Here is a 19,088-nt window from a genome sequence, read left to right as displayed (position 1 = left end):
ACTGGAAGCCCAGCCCATGAAGGCATAGCTGTGTTTTCCGATTTGGCACCAGGTTCATGTTCTTCCCGAAAGCCACACAACACATGAAGATGGGCCAGAGTTTGAGTGCTCCAGCCCTTTCTGACCTGTCCCTCTGCCAGCAGTGTCAATGAGCTATGTAAATTTGTGAAAGCTATTTGGAGGGAAGCATTCACATCTGGGGAAAGACTGAATCCCAGTGGTGGAGTCCCAAGCCTCACTGGAGGTCAGACAGACAGGCAAATAAAAATAATGGAAACCAGATGACATGTTAAGGCAAGCTCTGTTTTTCAGTTATAATTCATTCCCTTTTTGAAACCTAAACATTTCTCATTACATTCTAAATTTTGAAAAGGCCAAGGTATTGAGTTATGATTAGAGTTAAGATTGGGTACTTGATTATGGATCTATTTCGTCTTGCGAGACAGGAAAAGCAGAATGCTGTGAGCTGCATTGAATTGGTTCCAACTCATGACGACCTTGGGTGGGGGCAGAACAGCCTGTCCTCCTTTCTTGGTGAGAGAACCTCGTAGTGCAACAGAAACAATGACGAGTGTCCCCAACCCCGACTCTAGAGTACGGTTTATTTCTTGAACCTCCGTTTAAAATATTCACTCATATAGCTGCTTGAGGATGGTGTTCCTATCCACCACTGCTCAGATTAATATACCTGAAGTGAGCCCGGACTAGCCTTTCTATGAATTATCATGAGCTCTCTCTCTTTTTAAAAAGTGGATTCTCCCAAGAAAGCAAAATCCCATTTCTATTTATTTGAAATATCAGAGTAAAACAACTCCCCACCCAATCAACCTTTTGTTGTTGTTGTTGTTGTTTAGTATAAATAGTAGCCAATATACTAGTTGTGGAAGGCTAGTTTACATTATTTTAAAACAGCTGATTAGTTCACATTGACAACTGCATCCTTCGGGGTTTTACAACATGGACCTCCTCCCAGCACCAACATTATACAGGTAGTTCCTGGGCTATGAATGTCTGACTTATATGCCACCGTAGTGTAGCAGCAATCCTGTAAAGCCAATCTGTTAAAATGTTCAGTTATCTACAATGGTTCATAATAAAAGAACACTGATTTGTAACACACATCAGAACATTATTATTATTATGTTATATGTGCTTTAGTGCATCTGGAAGTATTTCTTTCAAGTTTTTTTATATGTACACTTTGTGCGACACATTTGACTAACAGTTGTTAACTAGGCACTGTACCCAGCTATTTGGACTTCCATACACAGTCAACTTAAAAACGATGTGAGATGTAAGAATGAAGGTCTTCCTAATTTGGGGACTGCCCGTCTTACAGTTGGCTAGTCACAGGCCCTCCTGAACCTCTCGGAGACTATTAGACAAGACTTAGGAGAAAGTCACTAGATAGGTATATTCTGCTAACTCAGAGTGTAGCCTTCGCTCCGTGGAACCCTAACTACATACGCCAACTGCATCATTCGTGTGGCATTCAGATACCCAAGTAACCATGCGAGCTTTGATCTGATGTATGGATCGTTTTTTAAGAAACAAGACTATGCTGTGTTCGCACATGGGCTGTTTAGTTTATCGCCATTTCCAGTGATCCGCAGCTGTCTTTTGGAGAGAGGAGGAAATTGCTAAGGGGTTGCCTTTTCTCTGTGCGCTTTGGGTCGGATGTATAAATTAGCTCAAAGTGACACAACTCATATGGTTTCCCATTTGTGTGTGTGTGTGTGTGTGTGTGTGTGTGTGTGTGTGTGTGTGTGTGTGTGTGTGTTTTCAAGGCATTGTTCCTTGGTGATGCCTTGGCTCCATCTAGTGTCCGTTTAAAAGAGCAGCAGTCATAACAACTCAGTATTTTAAATCCGGTCAGGCCTGAGTATTCTGTCTGATCAATGATTAAGAGGGTTTCTTTTTCATTCGCTGTATCATGTCTTCCCCCCTGAAATGCCATGCATGTTCTTGAAGTCAGCAGAATCAGTGGTTACTAAGCTGTTGATAAGAATAGATGTGGGTACAGAGGGTGTTTCTGTCCTCCTCAGATAACTATTTTTACGTTATTCACATCTGTTGTGCTTGGGTTCTGTTGAGTTGATTTCAGCTCATCGTGAGCCCGTGTCACACAGTAAAACTGATCTCTGAGGTTTTCTAAGCTGTAGCCTTCAAGGAAGCAGGTCACCAGGCCTTTCTTCTGCAGTGCTACTAGGTGGGTTTGAACCAGCGACCATTTGGTTAGTAGCCAAGTTCTTAACTATTGTGTCACAGGGCTCCTTATAGCCAGGTCTTTAAAGAAGAAATGTTATGATAATGAAGATGCGGTATTTATCATTTATCAACAAGGGAAAAAAACGAGTATTGAATGTGTACAGGCCATACGTTTTAAACAATGTGTAGGCGACTGCAGGCACATGAAGACGGTTGACATCACTTTATCTTTAGTCTGTACAATCATTTTGAAGACTTTGAACTGGCTCAAGAAGTTTAGGGAGGAAAGGGTGTGTGTGTGTGTGAATTCTTCCAAGATTTAAAAAAAAAACACCCAAAACCGTTTCCCAGCAAGCTAAGCAACCGGAGAATGCGCTTCTAGCTGATTCTCCTCTGTTGCTTGGGTTACTAGGAGTGGGAATCGCTCTCAGGTGTTGACCCTGATTCTCGTTGAGCTCCAAGGTGAGTGTCCGCCACATAGAACAAGCCTAGTCTTGGCCTAGGAACCCGGGTGGCATCGAGGCTACGTCTTCCACTGCTGACCAGCAGTTCGAAACCACCAGCTTCTCTGGGGGAGAAAGAGGGAACTTTCTACTACCATGAAGAGCTGCAGTCTCAGAAACCCACGGGAGTCGCTCTACCCTGCCCTGTCGGGGCACCATGAGTCAGAACCGACCCGATGGCAGTACATTTGGTGGTGGTTAGTCCTGGCCTGGGAATTCACTGCCAAACCAAAGGTTAGTGGTGCGAGCCCCCCAGCAGCTTCACCGAGGAAGGCTTCTCAGACGATTACAGCCCAGAAAACATCTCTGCTCTGTCACAGGTCACTTGAAGCTACAGATCAGTTTGCGGGTGCTCAACCACAGTCCTGGCCCTCTGTCAGTGTTTTTTGCCATGCCTTTGTCTGGCCACAGAACATATATTGCTCTTTCTCTGAGCAACCAAACTCACTGCCCGACAGGCTAGAGTAGAACTGTCTCTGTGGGTTTCTGAGACGAAATCGTTCTCTCCCCTTCCTTCTAATAGAGTATAAAAGTCAGGACCTAGTGCCCTGGACTTGAAGTCTGGCCAGGCCCAGCCTCTAGACAGCGTCAACTCAAATGCTAAAACATCCTCTGCTGGTCCTGGCGGGAACTTGGTGGCAAGCACATGCCAGGTACAGAGGACTCTGTGAGAAACCATTAGCATGGACTTCCTTTCCTCAAGCTAACTCTTCCTGTAATGCTGTCCAGAATACCTATTCCTCACTGAAGGTATGAACTGTAAAGCCCCAGGGATGCTTCAGACTGACCAGTCCTACTGACAAAGATGCTGCCCACATCCTCCTGTCGAACTAATAACAGTGAGGTGGGCGGGAGACTGGGAGGAGCGATGAGGCTTCCAAGGTGTCGGGTCTAGTCATTTCTGCTCATCTCCTGTTGCTGAGAAACCTACATCTGCTGCTAAAGACTTCTCATTTGAAATGATTTTGAGGCTGCTGTTGGGTCCCCTCAAGTCCATTCTGACTTCCAGCGAGCCTGTGTGATGGAGCGGAATTGCCCCACAGGGCTACGCAGGCAGCCAGCCATCTCGACAGAACCGTGCCTCCAGGTCTGTCTCCCACAGAGCCACTAGGGGTATGGCTGAGAATAACTCAGCGAGGCCAAGGGTCTTCCACACACATCAGGGGAGAGTGAGCAGGCCTTCCAGAGGAAATGTGCCATTGCGACTAGAATGGGCGTGCTACAACTCCTCCTTGCTATCTGACATGCCATATTTCCAACAACAGTCACAAGATCTTCTAGCTGATTATTTGTGTGTGTGACTGGCAGATGTCAGGCAAGCACAAGGGTGCAAGGCTGGCTAGATTGCTGAGGTGAGGTGTCAGCTTGGCTCATCATGGCTCCTCGTGGTTCAGCAGTTATGCAATGATGTGATTTGGCCGTTAGGTGATGATGTCATTTGGTAGCTACATAACTGCTGTCCAACTGCTTCAGCCTCATTGTGGCCTCTGTGTTCAGTGTTTCCTGGTTGTCATCTTTCCAGAAGCAGCTGCCCACGCCTGTCTTCCCCACGGCTGCTGTGTTCAGTAGACCCACCTTTAGGTTAATTGTCAAGTGCAGACTGTTCAAAAGTCCAGGATTGAGTGTGCAACTACTCACCAACATGTGGATGGCTCCAACTCTCCCAGGGGCGCCTTGGAATAAAGCCGTGCAATCTGCTCCCCAACAGGTCACAGCCTTGAAAACCCTGTGGGGCGGTTTGAGACCCCCAGCCACTCCTCAGGAGAAAGACGTCTACCCTGTAAACACTTACAGTTTTAGAAGCTCACAGGGCAGCTCTACCCTACCCTAAAAGGTCACTTTGAGGTAGCATCAACCTGATGGCAGTGGGTTTGGGGTGTTGTTGTTACGGGGGTGCCTGGAGATGAACAGAACTATCGGGGCTGCAGAACCCGCCTAGGTGTCTGCAGGAGAACAAGGAAGCCCGTGGCTGTGAACCTGACTGTGCACACAGCCTTGTCCCAGCAGGAGAGCCGCAGAAGTGCTGGCTGTTCAAACATACTCTGTGTAACAGCAGTGGAGATAAAGGAGCCATTGTTTACTGTCATTTATTTTCTGTTGGTTTTTTTTTTTCTCTTTCCACATTAAATAAATGTGCTTCTTCTCTACCTCCTCTCTCTCCCGCTCTCCCCCCGGGGTGGTACTTGAATTGTTCAGAAGCTTGGGAATGACGCCACCTCCCAGGATTCGTCCGGCCTGCACGTGAGCAGCATAGATCCCCTGGATGGAAGTGGGACAGGTAAGCCAGCCCAGCGCCTACTACACCTTAGGAAAAAACGCATACTTTCTGGTTCAAAGAGCCCTGGTGGCGTAGTGGTGGCGTGCTGGCCTGTGATCCTCAAGGTTGGCGGTTTGAAACAGAAACCACCAGCCGCTCCTCAGGGAGAAAGACGGGGCTCTACTCCCGTACAGCGTCCCCAGTGGCAGTTCTACCCTGTCCCGTGGGAATGCTCGCTATGGGCAGTGAGTTTGGAGTTTTGTCTGGGTCTTGGAACCACATGTGACGTCAAGAAGGAAATTAAAGATGGAGAGGCCAGAATAGGCCTGTGTGTCATGTATTGCAATCTCACCTAAAAGACCACGTCCCTGCCCCAGGCCCAGCTCCACTGCAGCAGCCTGTCTCCTGCTGCTGTTACCCTGCCTGGACGGGCCACCCGCACCGTATCCCCAGTGGAGGAAATGCTGACTGCTTATTTCCATGCAGCGGGAGAGCTCCCACATTTTCAGAGTTCGAAGCTGGCCGTCCACATAGATCTCCACACACACGTGGAGTCCGCAGCTGGAGCGCTAGCAGTTTATTGCTCAGACCCGAGGCAGGGGCCAGACCCCCAGTCCAGAACCAAGAAAGATCCGTAGGCTTCAAATGCATTGAGAACCACTGTGTCTTCTGTGTGTTACTTTTGCCGCACAATGTTTGAGGCGCTGGCCCGTGTCATGCGAATCTTACCTTTGTGCAGCAGGCCATTGTGATCAGAATAGAGCCATCCGTCCACTGCTTTCCTACAAGTGCGAGGGTAGACCCCCAAGTATTGCTGCTGGGGATCCCGTTTACACATGCACGTGTTTCTTCCAAGCGAAGCGCGTTGGAACGCCTCTCTGCCATCCGCGGATGGCTGCAGACAGGTCGCCAGTCTCCTCATCTCTGACGTCTTCCACTAGCGAGTGTTCATTCCGTTCCAAAGTATCTGTGATGAGAGCCGAGAGTGGGCGGCCATATCCGCTGGTACCTGTGCTTCCCTAGCTTCCAGGCCTCACTTTCTGGGGATTGTGATTTTTTTTTTTTTTTAAAGTAAAGGATGCTTTTTGTACCCATTTTCATTCTAGGGCCAAAACTGCACCCAGGCCTCCCAGAGAGCCGCTTCGGGTTGGCGACACCAGAAAAGAATGCCAAAGCAGAACCCAAAGTGGACGTGGCCTCCAGGTCCCGGAGCTCGTCCAACACCCCCACCAGCCCCAAACCTCTCCTTCAGTCCCCCAAGCCCAGCTTGGCAGCCCGGCCCACCATCCCCCAAAAACCAAGGACTGCCTCCCGGCCAGGTAAGCAGCACTGTGACCAAGCCCCTTCCCAGAACCACTGGCTCAGGGCTCCGCAGATGATGGAGGGGCTGCAGCGGACATGCAGGAGCCCTGGTGGTGCAGGAGTTAAGCATGATGAACCACAGGGTCAGCAGTTTGAGCCCACACCTGCTCCATGGGGAAAGATGTGGCTTCCAGAAAGACTGACAGCCTGGAAAGCCTAAGGGGCAATTCTGCTCTGTCCACGAGAGTCAGTCACCATCAGTTGGAACCCCCTCAAGGGCAGTGGGTTTGTTTTTTAATGAGTGAGCATGTTGGAGGCAGCGGGGCGTAATTTTGCCAAAGGAGGTCATGGGGAGCTCGCCAGGGCCTGTGAAAGACAGGGACTGAAAAACAACACAAAATGAGTTGTCGTGGCGTCCGGCCCAACTCACGGCACCCCTGTGTGTGCATCGGGGGGCGCCACAGGACTCTCGGGGCTGTGACCTTTGGGGGGCACACCTTTTGGAGTTTTTTAATATTTTCATTTACTAAAAATATTTTTCTAATGATAATGACTTAAAAGTAGGCTCGCTGCTAGCATAGTCAGCTAGTTGTATCTCAAATCCAAAGTAAGGTGATAACTCTTATTCAGTGGGCCTGATGATTTAGTTGGCAGAGTATGTCCACGCCCTGGTTGCTAACAAAGGCGTGCCAGTGGTGCCGTGGGTTGGACATGCCAACTGCCCAACCAGGGATTCCAACCCATGAGCTGCCCACAGGAGAAGGATGGGGCGCTCTGCTCCCATGAAGATTTCCAGTCTCGGGAACCCTGTGTACGCCTCATAGGATTTCTAGTCTCAGGAATCATGTATAGGGTCAATATGACGTATAGTCTCAGAAACCCTGAATAAGGTCAGTATGACTTGGAATCAACTCAGTAGATGCAACACATGGCTGTGGATTATTCTGGTTAATTGTAATGATAAATTTTATACTCATCATTACAACTCACTGGAAATCCACTATTTCATTGGGAGGTGTTTTTATTTTCACTTGTTTATTACATGTATTCCTTAGACAATTTATTGAATGTTTCAGTAGACTGGAGAGTTCAGCAGGCATTTTCAAATACATTCTCCCGCCACAATTCTGCACATCGTAGTCAATGGGGGGGGTGGTATTATCTTCACAATTGTCTTGTCACATCTTGCTTAGATGATGAAGCAAAGAGGAAATTTGAATGGGATGTAGGCCTTCTACGCACACACACACAATATTGAGAAATGCTTTTTTGGTAAGAGATAATTTTTGTTTTAAAGGCGCACATTTTATTTCTCTTTTAAACTTCCTTTTTTTGGAAATTGGGTGAAGGTTCCCAGAGCATATCAGTTTTCCATTCCATAATTCGTACACGGTTTGTTTCATCTCATTCATTGAAATCCCCTCAAGATACCATCATCTATCCCACTTCTTCTCTGCGTTTCCCATTTCCATTTCTCTTTAAGAGCTCTGCCCTGGGGTACATGCGGCTCTTGCGGTCTCAGGTCGTTGTTGTTCTCCTTAGTATTCTTGTTCCCCATAAAGGTGTGTCTGTTATTTGGCTGAAAACTGAGCCACCTAAGTGAGTCCAGTTTCAAAGCTGAAGGGTCATAGTCTCTACTTTCCACCAGTTTCCACCCAACTTGTAAGACTGGTTTTTTATTTTTGGGTTTTTTTGTTTGCTTGTTTTTCATGATTTTGAGCTTTGGTCTACGTCTTTTTCTCCCACCTGTCCAGGACCTTTTAATAATGACTCTTTTCAATTAGACTGAAGCAGCACTGGTTTTAGAATGAAGATACTAACCCCCAACTGTTTTTACATCTCCTCGTAGCAGGTCATTTAATCTCTTCATTTGTCTAGTGATCACCAAGTCCTTTCAGATTCCAACTTATTAATAATCTCAGTATATGGATGTTTATGTGCACATGGAAACACATACACACACAAACATGAATTTCTATTTTGATGACATCACTGGGCTTGACAATAAGCAAATAAATCTGCATATTTACAGAAAACCACACAGCCTATTGTGTTCGAGGCAGAAGGAACATTTGGTTCCATTACAAATATAATTTTCAAATATCAGTTCATTGAAATGCTGTATTTTCAGGATAGAATCACATCTGTGCCGTTGTTGACCTTTTATAAGCATGAATTATTTTTCTCTTCCTTGTTTGTGGATGTTATTTTACTTAACAACAGGGATCTAAAACCGATTTGGGGCCAGAAACATTCTTTGATACGTGGGAGGTTTTTGTTTATTTGTCCGGTTGTTAAATGTTCTTGGAGTCCAGTTGGTAAACAGTGTGATGTGTATATTGTGTCTCTGCAGAGGACATACCAGACTCTCCATCTGGCCCTAGTTCCAGTAAAGTTGCTCTCCTTCCACCCAGCCTGAAAAAGGCCCCTTCAGACAAGGAGCGAGATGGCCAGAGCAGCCCTCAGCCCAGTCCAAGGACGTTTCCCCAGGAAGGTAAGACATTTCTTCTGGAAGCTGTGGGCTTCCCTTCCCTCACAAGGAGAGTCATTTCAGGAGAAAGGAATTCATTCTGGACCTCATTGGATACCTCAGAGTTTGGTTAAGTCAGCATCGCCAGATTAATTTTGGAGAATCGGAATAGATTCTCAGTTAAGAACCTGGTTTAACATTGCCGATGACTGTGGTAGGCTGGGTTGACCAGAGAAACAAGTCCAGTGACACTCGTATATGTGTAGTAAAGCTTTATGTCAGGAAGTAATCATATATCAGGAAAACATCCCAGCCCAGGCCAACGCAAGTCCCTAAGTCCAATACTAGTCCATCGTCCCTCTTCAGACTCACAAGGCCACTTGCACTGACGCAGAGTGTAGTAAGATCCCAGACCCGTGGGTGCAAAGTCCCATGGATCTGATGGTGGTGAACGAATCTCCAGGGCTCTGGCAGGTCTCAGAGGGTCTTAGAGGCAGCATTTACCTGACACTTCCAGAGAAGAGAACCCAAAAGTCAGGTGTCTTACCAGCAGGAAAGTGAAGCCAGAGAGATGGGGGTGAGGGAGAGCTTGGGGAGGTTCCCAGGACCCTCCTTATGAGAATACCACACCCACAAGGAGCCACCATCAGGATGTGACCTGATTTACAGGCTAAACTCCACCCCTACACTTTTATGTATCATCAAGTTGACATCAATTATGTAACTACCGTAATGACATTGGCTCTTAGTGAAGTGGCCCCAAAGCATAACTGATCCAGACATCCAGCCCAAACGTCTAACGGTTTTTATAAGAGTAATTACTAGATAATCTTGAGATAGCTCCCAACACGTCAGGAAAATTTTGTTGGTGTGACTCATGTACTGAGTGTGTGACTCATTTCCAGGTTCCAGTATTTCCCAGAAAACCTCCCTTGGTATGGTGAGAAGACACCCTTACTGTCGTTCAGGAGCAGGCCCTGCAGGCTGAGAGAACCTGTATTTCACTGTGCTCTCTCAGTCTGGAGATCACACGGTCCTCATTCTCCAAGGTGCCTCATCCGTTGGTTGGATGAGGAGCGGAGCAAGCATGTCGCTTGCCTTGAAGGCTTTCTCCTGGAATCCGTCACGGTGGAGCATCAGGGAGCTGAGGGCGGTTGCAGTGGCTTCCCCCACCTTTTCAGTTCACACCTGACTTTCGGTTCTCTTCTCTGGAAGTGTCAGGTAAATGCTGCCTCGAAGTTCTTTCCTGTAAGGAAATTCTAGAGTCTTATTAGACATCCCCATTCCCAGATGCTGCTCCGTGTGGTTGGCAGCTGTTTGGCTTTATTTGCAATCTATCTGACACTTTAGAGTCCTTTGGTCTTGCTGTCTCCTGGCAGCTTCTTACGTTGCCCACCCCCTCCTTTAAAAAAGAAAAAAAAACGAATAGTACCTGAAGGTGAATATGAGGGGGGTTCGAAAAAGTTAATGGAAAAAGTTCATTATCATTTAATTCCATCTTTCCACAAACTTGTTGAACCACCCTCTCCCCCACCTCCCAGAAAGTATCTGAGCACTGTCTCTATATCTTGGGAGTCTGGTTAAAATAATATTGATAATAACAACACGGCCTGCTTTCTCTTTTCCATTCTGTTCTTTTTTTGGATGGGTACATTGTTCCCTATCCATAGCCGTCTATTGGTGGCTCTACATATAGATATATTACATGCTTTGAAATTAGGAAGCCACTTCTGTGAGGCAGAGGAAGTCAAGTCATCCATGGCGGCTGGCCTCTGTGGTCATCTTACACAGAGTCAGTAAATACAGGATTGTATGAACAGCGTTTCAGCGGTGTAGTCACAGCCTCTGGAAGCGGTGATGGAGCAAGAGCCTGTTGTTCTTCCTGACCCGACCCAGGAGGTGCTACCTTGGCACAAAGCCCCTCTCCCGCTCTGTCCTCCTTGTCCCTCCTTTCCAAGAGACTTACTTTACATCTGTCCTGAACGGGAGCTTTGGAAATGCCTGAAAGAATCCAATAGAGAGACACGGAGTTGAGAAGGGGGTAATAGCAGTAAGTAGGAACTTCCCTTTTGTCTCAAGCAATTAAAATATTGAAGGATTCCTGTCTAAGTCAGGAGGTGGTTACAAAAAAATAGTCATTAGCATTTGTGGGGAGCAGTGTTTTCTAGGTGTCCATAGACGATCAAAACATCAGTGTAGTCACCAGCTTAGCGTAACGCACATCCTGACGTGGACGAATGTGTCATGGACCTTCTGAGGATGACCAAAACGGGTAAAATACAGCATGTTACCAGTTTGCCTGCAACTGCTGTGGAAAGAATTGTGTTTTCTTTCCTTGCAAATACTAGAATAGAATGAGTGGCTTCCACGACAGACATTCAATTGCCTCCCTGCCTCCCTCCCTACTCACAGTAGCACATATTAAGTACAGTCAGAGAGCATTCGGAGAGTGTCCCTTGGCGCTGAAGCTCAAGTGAAAATATATGTGAGTTGTAAATGCCCCAGGTGGTAAGGTTTTGACTTTAACTTATTTCTCAGCGAGTCCACTCAGGCGGCCCAGGCACGGCAGCCACCGGTGAGCCCTGTCTTTCGCTCTATGAGGTGTTCCTCGTGTGTTTATCTGTTTTCTTCTACATTATTCATGCTGCTTACTCCACTGCCTTGTCCCGTGCCTCCCTTTGGACTAGCGTGCCCAGCTAATTTCTGAAAACAGGTAAATAGCTGTGATTCTTCTGGTTTGTTCCATCGTGAATGTGATTTCCATCAACCCATTGTGGAATCAGGACGATAACATGGGGCCCTTTTTGGTTAGAACCTTTTGGGGGCAGACTCTCAGCACTCACCTCATTTTACACGAGATTTCCATAATGTTGGCTGTTGAACTCTATATGGAATGGCGGGTCTGCCCAGGACCAACACTGTTGGTCCCTGGACTCCTTAGTGGGGTGGGTAAGAGGACATGTAACTGTTAACATTCTCTCTTTTTTTTATATTAACGTCGACACCTTTCTGTCTTTGCGAATAAAAGGGTAAATTGAATCCCTTTTCCTCAGTAGTGCAAAGAGGAGATTATTACAAAAGAGGCTCAGATCATGACAATGACAAGCCTTCCGGTAGAGGGAAAAGATCTTCAAAACTGTACTCCACCATTGCGGAAGAGGAAGTGAATGCGATTGGGCACAGGAAGTCACAGCCAACAAATGGTTAGAGCCTTCGATTGTCATCCTCCACTGGTCCAAAGCTTATGAACTGGCACTAACAAAATTGAACCGGAATTGAGTAACTTCCAACTGGCACTGGGCTCAGGATTATTCAAAGAACAATTTTTTTTCCCTAATCTGTATGGCAACAGGATGGTCCTTTGATTTGGGGGGCAAAAAAAAAAACAAAAAACATAAAAACCTAAAATGCTACAATTAGGAATGATTTTGAGGAGGACCAAGTTACTCTGCAGTAGAGTGACTTGTCCTTTCAAATTTGTGTGAGGGTGCAGGGTCTCATTTATTACTGTTGTTTGATGTCGTAGTCTCTTCCTTTCTATCTAATTTCGACTTTGATGAAATCAAAATCCTTAGACTGGTGCAGATAATCCCTGTCGTGAATATTGGCCCAATATCTTAGACCGTTTCAGAAACCAGTAACGAGGTGTGGCAGAAGACAGGCTTGGTGCTGCGCTTCTAAAAGCTCACAGCATTGGAAACTCAGTGGCGCACGAGTCTATTGTTGTGTATGGTTGCCATGATACTGAAGGGGTTTAGTCAGCATCCTTGCACAAAGCCTCTAGACAAAAGTATTACCAACCCCTCTTCAAACTTCCTCACTTTGTTATTGGTAAGAAAGTTCTGATGACCCACTTTAAACTAGTGAGTTGTGCCATTTCAAGTGGGCACTACTGAATTTAAGGACTTTCCTTGGCACAAATTTAAAAGCAAAATCATCAACAACTGAATCACATCCCTACTAGAATCACCATCTTCCTACTAGAAATAACAGGAGCCGGCCCATTAAGCAAATCTCTGTGGCTGAGCCGTGCGCTCCAACTTGGCAGATATGCTAATACATACTAGCCAGATGTCAGGCTAGAGTTAAGGACATGACCCCAGCATAAAGCAAATTCTGGTAGTGACGTAGGACTAGAACATTGTTTGGACCAGGTACTGGTTTGGCCCTTCATTTGTAAAGGACTTCCTGTGTGATAGACTTGTTTATATACCACGTGTTAGAACAACCCCCTCTCTCAGAGGTATTGTCTGGTATTGCTTCCAAAAGTCTCTTACCTTCAAACCACAGAAAAGTCACATAAATGAGATCTGAAGATGTCTTTTCTGAGGAGGTAGAGTTATTTTTTGAGAATATATTCAATTAGAAACTTAATAGGGATTGCCTAGCTGTAGATGTTAAGAGTCTGGAAGTTTACATTTGAACTATTGTGTCAGTTGGCTCATATTGTTTGTTAGCCAAAGTGCCCTTGATAAAATGCATCTTCTCAAAGAGACTATTGAAATCACTTGTAATACCCCCTCAGTACCACAGCGGTCATCCAGTAAGATACTGAGTTAGAATAGAAAGAGGATAAACAAACCCAGAGGTGAGCCAAGATGAGTCTTAGAATGGCCAAGAGAAATCAGCATCTCTCGTTTTTCCATGACTCCACGACCTCTTTGGCTTGAAATTCTCATGGTGCTAAACTGTGTCGCGTTTTGATGGAATTGAATAGGACCATCTTGTGTTTGCTGTGCCACCTTGATCTCTGGAAATCCCACCAGGCCCCAAAACGAATCTTTGCAGGAACGTCAGTTAAATTATTTTTATTTTTATTTCATCTCTTTTGTTAGTGCCGATTCCTACCACTGAACTGGCTTCACCTTTGAGGACTGCCCAGTGGTCTGCTTTCTGAGCAGTTCAGTTCAGCCATGTGTGTACGTCCCTTTGAGTCTCCTAAGAGCAGCTCTGTTTACCCAAATACAACTCTCTCGTCTTCCTGAACCATGTGTTCCTGGAACAGAGAGGCTATTGTTCTCAAAGCGTGCTGCATGTGTTTACCATGATTGTTCTGTTTCTACTGTGTGGTTATTATATTATTGTTTTGACAGGTAAAATGCTTACCAGCTCCCTTCACTAGAGATATCTGTAACTGTATCTTTTGAATCCCATATCATTTCACCTCTTGATTGTAAGCTGTGATGTTCTTCAGTAACGTAGAGCAACCACTTTTCTTAAAAAGACTGTGTATGCATTTGACTTTGCATGCATTGCAATGGCTCTTACTTGTACAGACCATCAGATTCTGAGATTCCCTGTGGACGCCATTTGCCTCTTCCGTAGTCTAACCCGTAGCCAACAAATACTTGGCCGTGGTTTATAGTCTGCAAACCAGTGCGTGTTCTTTTTCCACCACATCATGGCTCCATGTGAGTTCTTCAAGAGAAATTTAACAATTAGTTGGCATATTTTGGGCTCCTGCCCAAAAAAGGATTAAAAACCAGGGCCCGCAACTGAATCTTTTTTAAGGTCAGCATAGTGTTCTTCCTCGGAAAGGTGGATGTCTGTGAAACTTAAAATGGAGAAGAACTCAAATTTCCACTTGAATCTCTAAATCTGAATGTATTTGCCCTGTTCAGATGCATTCACATTAGCATGCATCTGCATGTATGCAAGTCATCTGTCAAGTCACCTTTAAGAATGACAGCTTTCATGTTTGAGCCTCTGCACCAATTACTGCCTTTGTAGAGGGGACAGGAGACTGTTCATATTGTACGAGTGTTGAGTAAAGGACTTACTCACATATCAGAGTATCTTATATACATGCAATGATACCTGGAGGAGTAATAAATACATGCAGAGAGATGTATATAGATACTCTAGCACTGGAACTACATACAAATCCTAGAAAAAAGTATAGTGTATAAAGTATATGGTATAAAGTCAAGCATTAAATCAGGTATATGTGTAAGAAAGAGCTTTATATCAAGAAGTAATTATATATCAAGAAAACATCCCAGCCCAGTCCAACTCAAGTCCATCAGTCAGATACTAGTCCGTAAGCCTCTCTTCAGATCCACGCAGCCACATGCAACGATGCAGAATGCAGGAAGATCACAGCCTGGGGGATGCAACGTCGTCTGGATCCGACGACGGTGGAAGCATCATAGAGCTGTGGCAGAAATCAGGGCCAGCCAGCTGGAAGGTGCAGGCAGAGAGAGAAGGGAGGTACCCAGGGCCCTCCTTCTGAGACAGCCACACCCACAAGCAGGTACCATCAAGCTGTGACCTGATGGACAGGCTAAACTCCACCCTACACATATCTTCAAGTTGCCACGAAACTATGTAAGTACCACAGAGCTCCATCTGAATTAGTAGAACCCTAAATTTTATAAATATATTTTAAAACCAGTTCTGGAGTTTTACCTTTCAAGCAGGCATAATCCTCTTTGGACTACCCATTCGTAGAAGTTTGACCAAGCCAACTTCAGTATAATTGTGCTTAACAACCTACTCGTATACAATGAACACTGCATAAGGACTGGAAAAGCAAGTTGACCAAGAGCATTCTCCATACAAAGTGTGGTCTGGATTAAGAAGGCAGCTTAATTAAGAAGGGAGCTCTAGGTGTGTGGGCTTCCAAACCCAACGGCACTGGTTCTGACTTCCCTTCCCTGATCTCACGATGCTTCAGCTTTCCTAACAGACTCATGGCTACCCTTATACTAAGGAACATGTCACCCTGGACCTAGTGTTAGTCACACTCGCAGATTCTCAGTTGTGTTGAAGGATGTTGAAATGGCGTCACCAGCCATTTCTGGTGCATTGTTTGACAGCCCTCTAGAAAGAACATGCTAGTATTCCTCTGAGTAATGGACAAATTGCATATTTTGATTTTAAGACTGGTACAACGTCTGTTATTTAGTTACCGACCCAGAAGCCAGCTGGTTAACGTGATGGAGTGTGTTTGTATTGCGCTCACCGTCCCCCGCCCGGCTCGGGGGGCAGAAGTCTCGTGGCCTTGACTCCAGAGAACCAACACGTGCCTGAGACCGGAGGGCAGTGTGCTTGCTTTATGCAGGAAGACCCCTACGTCGGTTTCCCCTGAATTGTGATCAGACTTGCTGGGATGGCCCTGGCCCTTAGGGTTCTCTGCATTTTTACCTGTGATATAAACATTTTTGGTTACATGAATTTCCTCATTTTTAGACTACTCTGAGGTCAAATCATGTAACTTGCATAAGATCTGGGATTTCCAGGAAGCTAAAATATTGAGAAAGATGAAAAAGCTTGTCTTTTTCTTTTTTAATGGAAGAACTAGAGCAAATGCTTCAAGAGACAAATGGGAAGTTAATTTATTTCTTCCTTCGAGCCTTAGAGTTGATTTATTTTTGAGTCTTTTGATATAGAGAAACAACTTACTGATTAAAAATTCATTGACAAAAATTCAGTGACTGATGGATTTATGATGCCATATTTACTGTCTTTAAGATGAAGATAGTGTAGATCTTCTCTACTTTACCTTATTCTTAGAATAAACAGAATTATGAACATATGGGAATCTTGGCATAGTTATATCAAATTGTTTTGCAATATAGGGGAAATACTTAGAGGAACTTCCCTCTTCCCCCATTACTTGGGTTGTGAATAATTTTCAAAAGACTAATCAAACACACTCATTATGTATTTTAATGTAAATATAAAAGCAAGCTTTTAAAAAGTTCATTGTAAGACTTATTTGTTGCTTCTCCCCCCACCTGAGAATTTGCTTAAAAGAACGAGGTTAAAAAGATGCCAGAATTTTGGATAATGGCTTTTATGAGTAAGAAAAATTTTCCCCCAACAATTTTATTTGGCATATAAATCACATATCTTATAATTCCATAGTTCAGTCACATGTGAGGAAGAGATTTTAAAGGTTTATTCTTTTCAAAATTTGAGATCATTTCAACTTGATGTCATTAACGCAAAAAACGTTTCAGTTTGAGTGCCTACCAGTTAGCACCTGGTCCCATCAACCGAATGACCAGGGGAAAGGTAGCATTTGGACTAATCAGGTGTCATACGTTTTCAGCCCTGAAATAATCACCAACTCCTAGCAAGGTGATTTTTTTTTTCCTTTGGGAGCAGAAATCAGATAGATCCTGTAGGTCTTCCAGGACAACGGCACCTTGTTCCTACCTGGAGCATTTAAATTTCAGAGTGTTGGGCACTGCGCTCTTTTCTAAGCCACATACAGTGTGTGGGTTTGATGTTTTGAGCTGAAGTGGCATCTATCCAATAGACATGGCGGTCAGTATTGATCAGCTGCACCAGAGTACAGTATTTGAACCTGACCCCAAGGAAACCGTGATGCCACGGTGTAGTGGGCAAGCCTGTGGGCTTTGAAGAACAGACCTGTTCCATGATTTATAGTTCCCGAACGAACGACTCTGGTGGCATCATGGGTTACATGCTGCGGCGCTCACTGAAAGGATAGCAGTTCAGAACTACCAGCGGCTCTGAAGGAAAAAGAAAAGCCTTTCTACTCCCGTGAAGGTTACCAGCCCCACAAGCCCGGAAGGGCAGTTCCACTCAGTGCTCCGACAGTGAGTTGAGCCAAGCTAGGGTAACTGTGAGGGATACCCACAGTCACGTACCGAGGCTCATGGACAGGACTCATGCTCCCTTCACTGCTTTGTAACGTCTCGGGGGAGCCGCCATGTGTCCATGTTGACAGACAAGCAGCAGTCGCGGTTAGCTCCAAAAGGACACAGTGAACTCCAGGCAGTATTGACTGCCTCGCAGGGAACCGTCGGACTCAGTCCACTGAATCTCAGTGGACGAGATTCAGACCAGCCTGACAAACAGTCCTCCAGTCTCTCGCTGGTGTCCTGAAGACCAACCCGAAGTCACCTGCAGAAGGCGGCATCAAACAGAGCATCTCTGTTTGTCTCGTTCTCTGCAGAGCAAAGGGCCGGCTGCGAGGGAGGAGGCCACCTGGTGTGGAGTAGGACCCAGGTGCGCCTCCTGCCTGGCCAGCCCCTCTGCTCCATTTCTTAGTGTCCGTGTCCCCAGGGGTCGCCACCCCCTAAGGTGGGTCTTGACCACGTCTATGAAAGGCTCACCTTTCATAGACAGTCCGTGGGGTGTTTTGTTTTGTCTGCCCTTGAATTTGCTTCGGTTACTGATGGTCTGTTCCTCATTTCTGTCCCGCGTCAGTGAAGGTCATTGGTTATGTTGTTTCTCAGAGAGCTTGCCCTGAACATGCCTCCTCCTCACAGCCCCACGATGATTCGCCTGGCCACTGGTGGGCTCTTCCTCGTCGGTTCTCTGACGGCTTTCCTCCCCTCTCTCCCCTGCAGTTTGCAGAAGAAGCTGGGGTCAGCCACCCTCCGAGTGTCAAGAACAGAAGCCACGGTCTTCCAGCAAAGACGGCCGCCAAGGCAGCAAGTCTAGTGACTCGGGAGAAGAAGCAGAAAAAGAGTTTATTTTTGTGTAAAGCTCACTCAGCAAGGAACCCGAAGGCAAGGCCTCTCCTTTAGGCGCTTTCGCTGGTGCTTTCTCTCCTTCCTCTGGTATTTTCTTGAGGATAGAAACGAATCCATGTCTTAGGCAATCAAAAGCACATGTATTTGGTCTTACCTCCCCACGTGCCCCCACGCCAAGCCTTGGCCTTTGATTTTGAAACATTCCTTCATAATGCCTTCCATGAAAGCCAGCAATTACTCCATGAGCCCTACTTGAATTTCTCTGCCTCAGCTACAGGTTGCCCTGCCAGCGGCGTGTGGGGGAGGTCAGCGTAGTAACTGGACACACTCCTACACAAGGAGCCCCCGCCCAGCAGACCGTGGGGGGTGCTGCTGAATGTACCCGTGTCAGAGCCACACAGGGCCTGCCAGAGCCATCTGTGCTTGACGTAGGCAATTGCACACTGTAATTAGATGAACAGAGCACACTAATAAATGACTTGTGTAAATTATAGAGAGAGAGATATATTAGACAGGAGTATGGTTTTTACATTCTCCCATGGGGAACTTCTTCCTTCCGGAGGCGGAATGGGCCCACGGATGCCCTTGGCAGAACCATCGACAAGCACAGGGAAGAAAAGGTGAGCACGGTCCCGCTGACTGCCGGCGCCCAGGTTCATGTATATAGTCCACTGGAGGTTTTATGAATCTTTGTGTTTTTAGACGGTCTCTGCCATTCTGTCTGCATACTAGCTTTTAATGTGTGGTTTTATGAGAAAATACTTTGACCCCTGTTTTAAAAAAAATCAAAATATACTACTACTCTTTTTAAGACATTTCACAAATATTCACTTACAGGCTGAAGGGATTTTATTCATATGTATATTTATACCAATAAAATGATTTTACAAATGGAA

At 45.7% G+C, this 19,088-nt stretch overlaps 1 protein-coding gene across 1 annotated transcript in view; it reads left to right on the top strand.

Annotated features, from left to right (window-relative positions):
- The window catches only part of CARMIL1 (capping protein regulator and myosin 1 linker 1), a 395,834-nt gene extending 376,746 nt beyond the window's left edge, over window positions 1-19,088 (top strand). The window contains exons 32-35 of the mRNA XM_030887178.2: window positions 4,908-4,989; window positions 6,075-6,287; window positions 8,624-8,764; window positions 18,067-19,088. Coding sequence (XP_030743038.2) covers window positions 4,908-4,989; window positions 6,075-6,287; window positions 8,624-8,764; window positions 18,067-18,203 — 573 coding nt within the window. The 3' untranslated portion in view covers window positions 18,204-19,088. The remainder of the gene's footprint in view (window positions 1-4,907; window positions 4,990-6,074; window positions 6,288-8,623; window positions 8,765-18,066) is intronic.

Source organism: Echinops telfairi, unplaced genomic scaffold (assembly GCF_000313985.2).
Source record: "Echinops telfairi isolate 266 unplaced genomic scaffold, ASM31398v2 ScPeMD7_5868;HRSCAF=6743_0, whole genome shotgun sequence".
Lineage (NCBI taxonomy): Eukaryota > Metazoa > Chordata > Mammalia > Afrosoricida > Tenrecidae > Echinops > Echinops telfairi.
The sequence above is the reverse complement of the archived record's forward strand: the minus strand, read 5'-3'. Positions and strand labels throughout refer to the sequence as shown.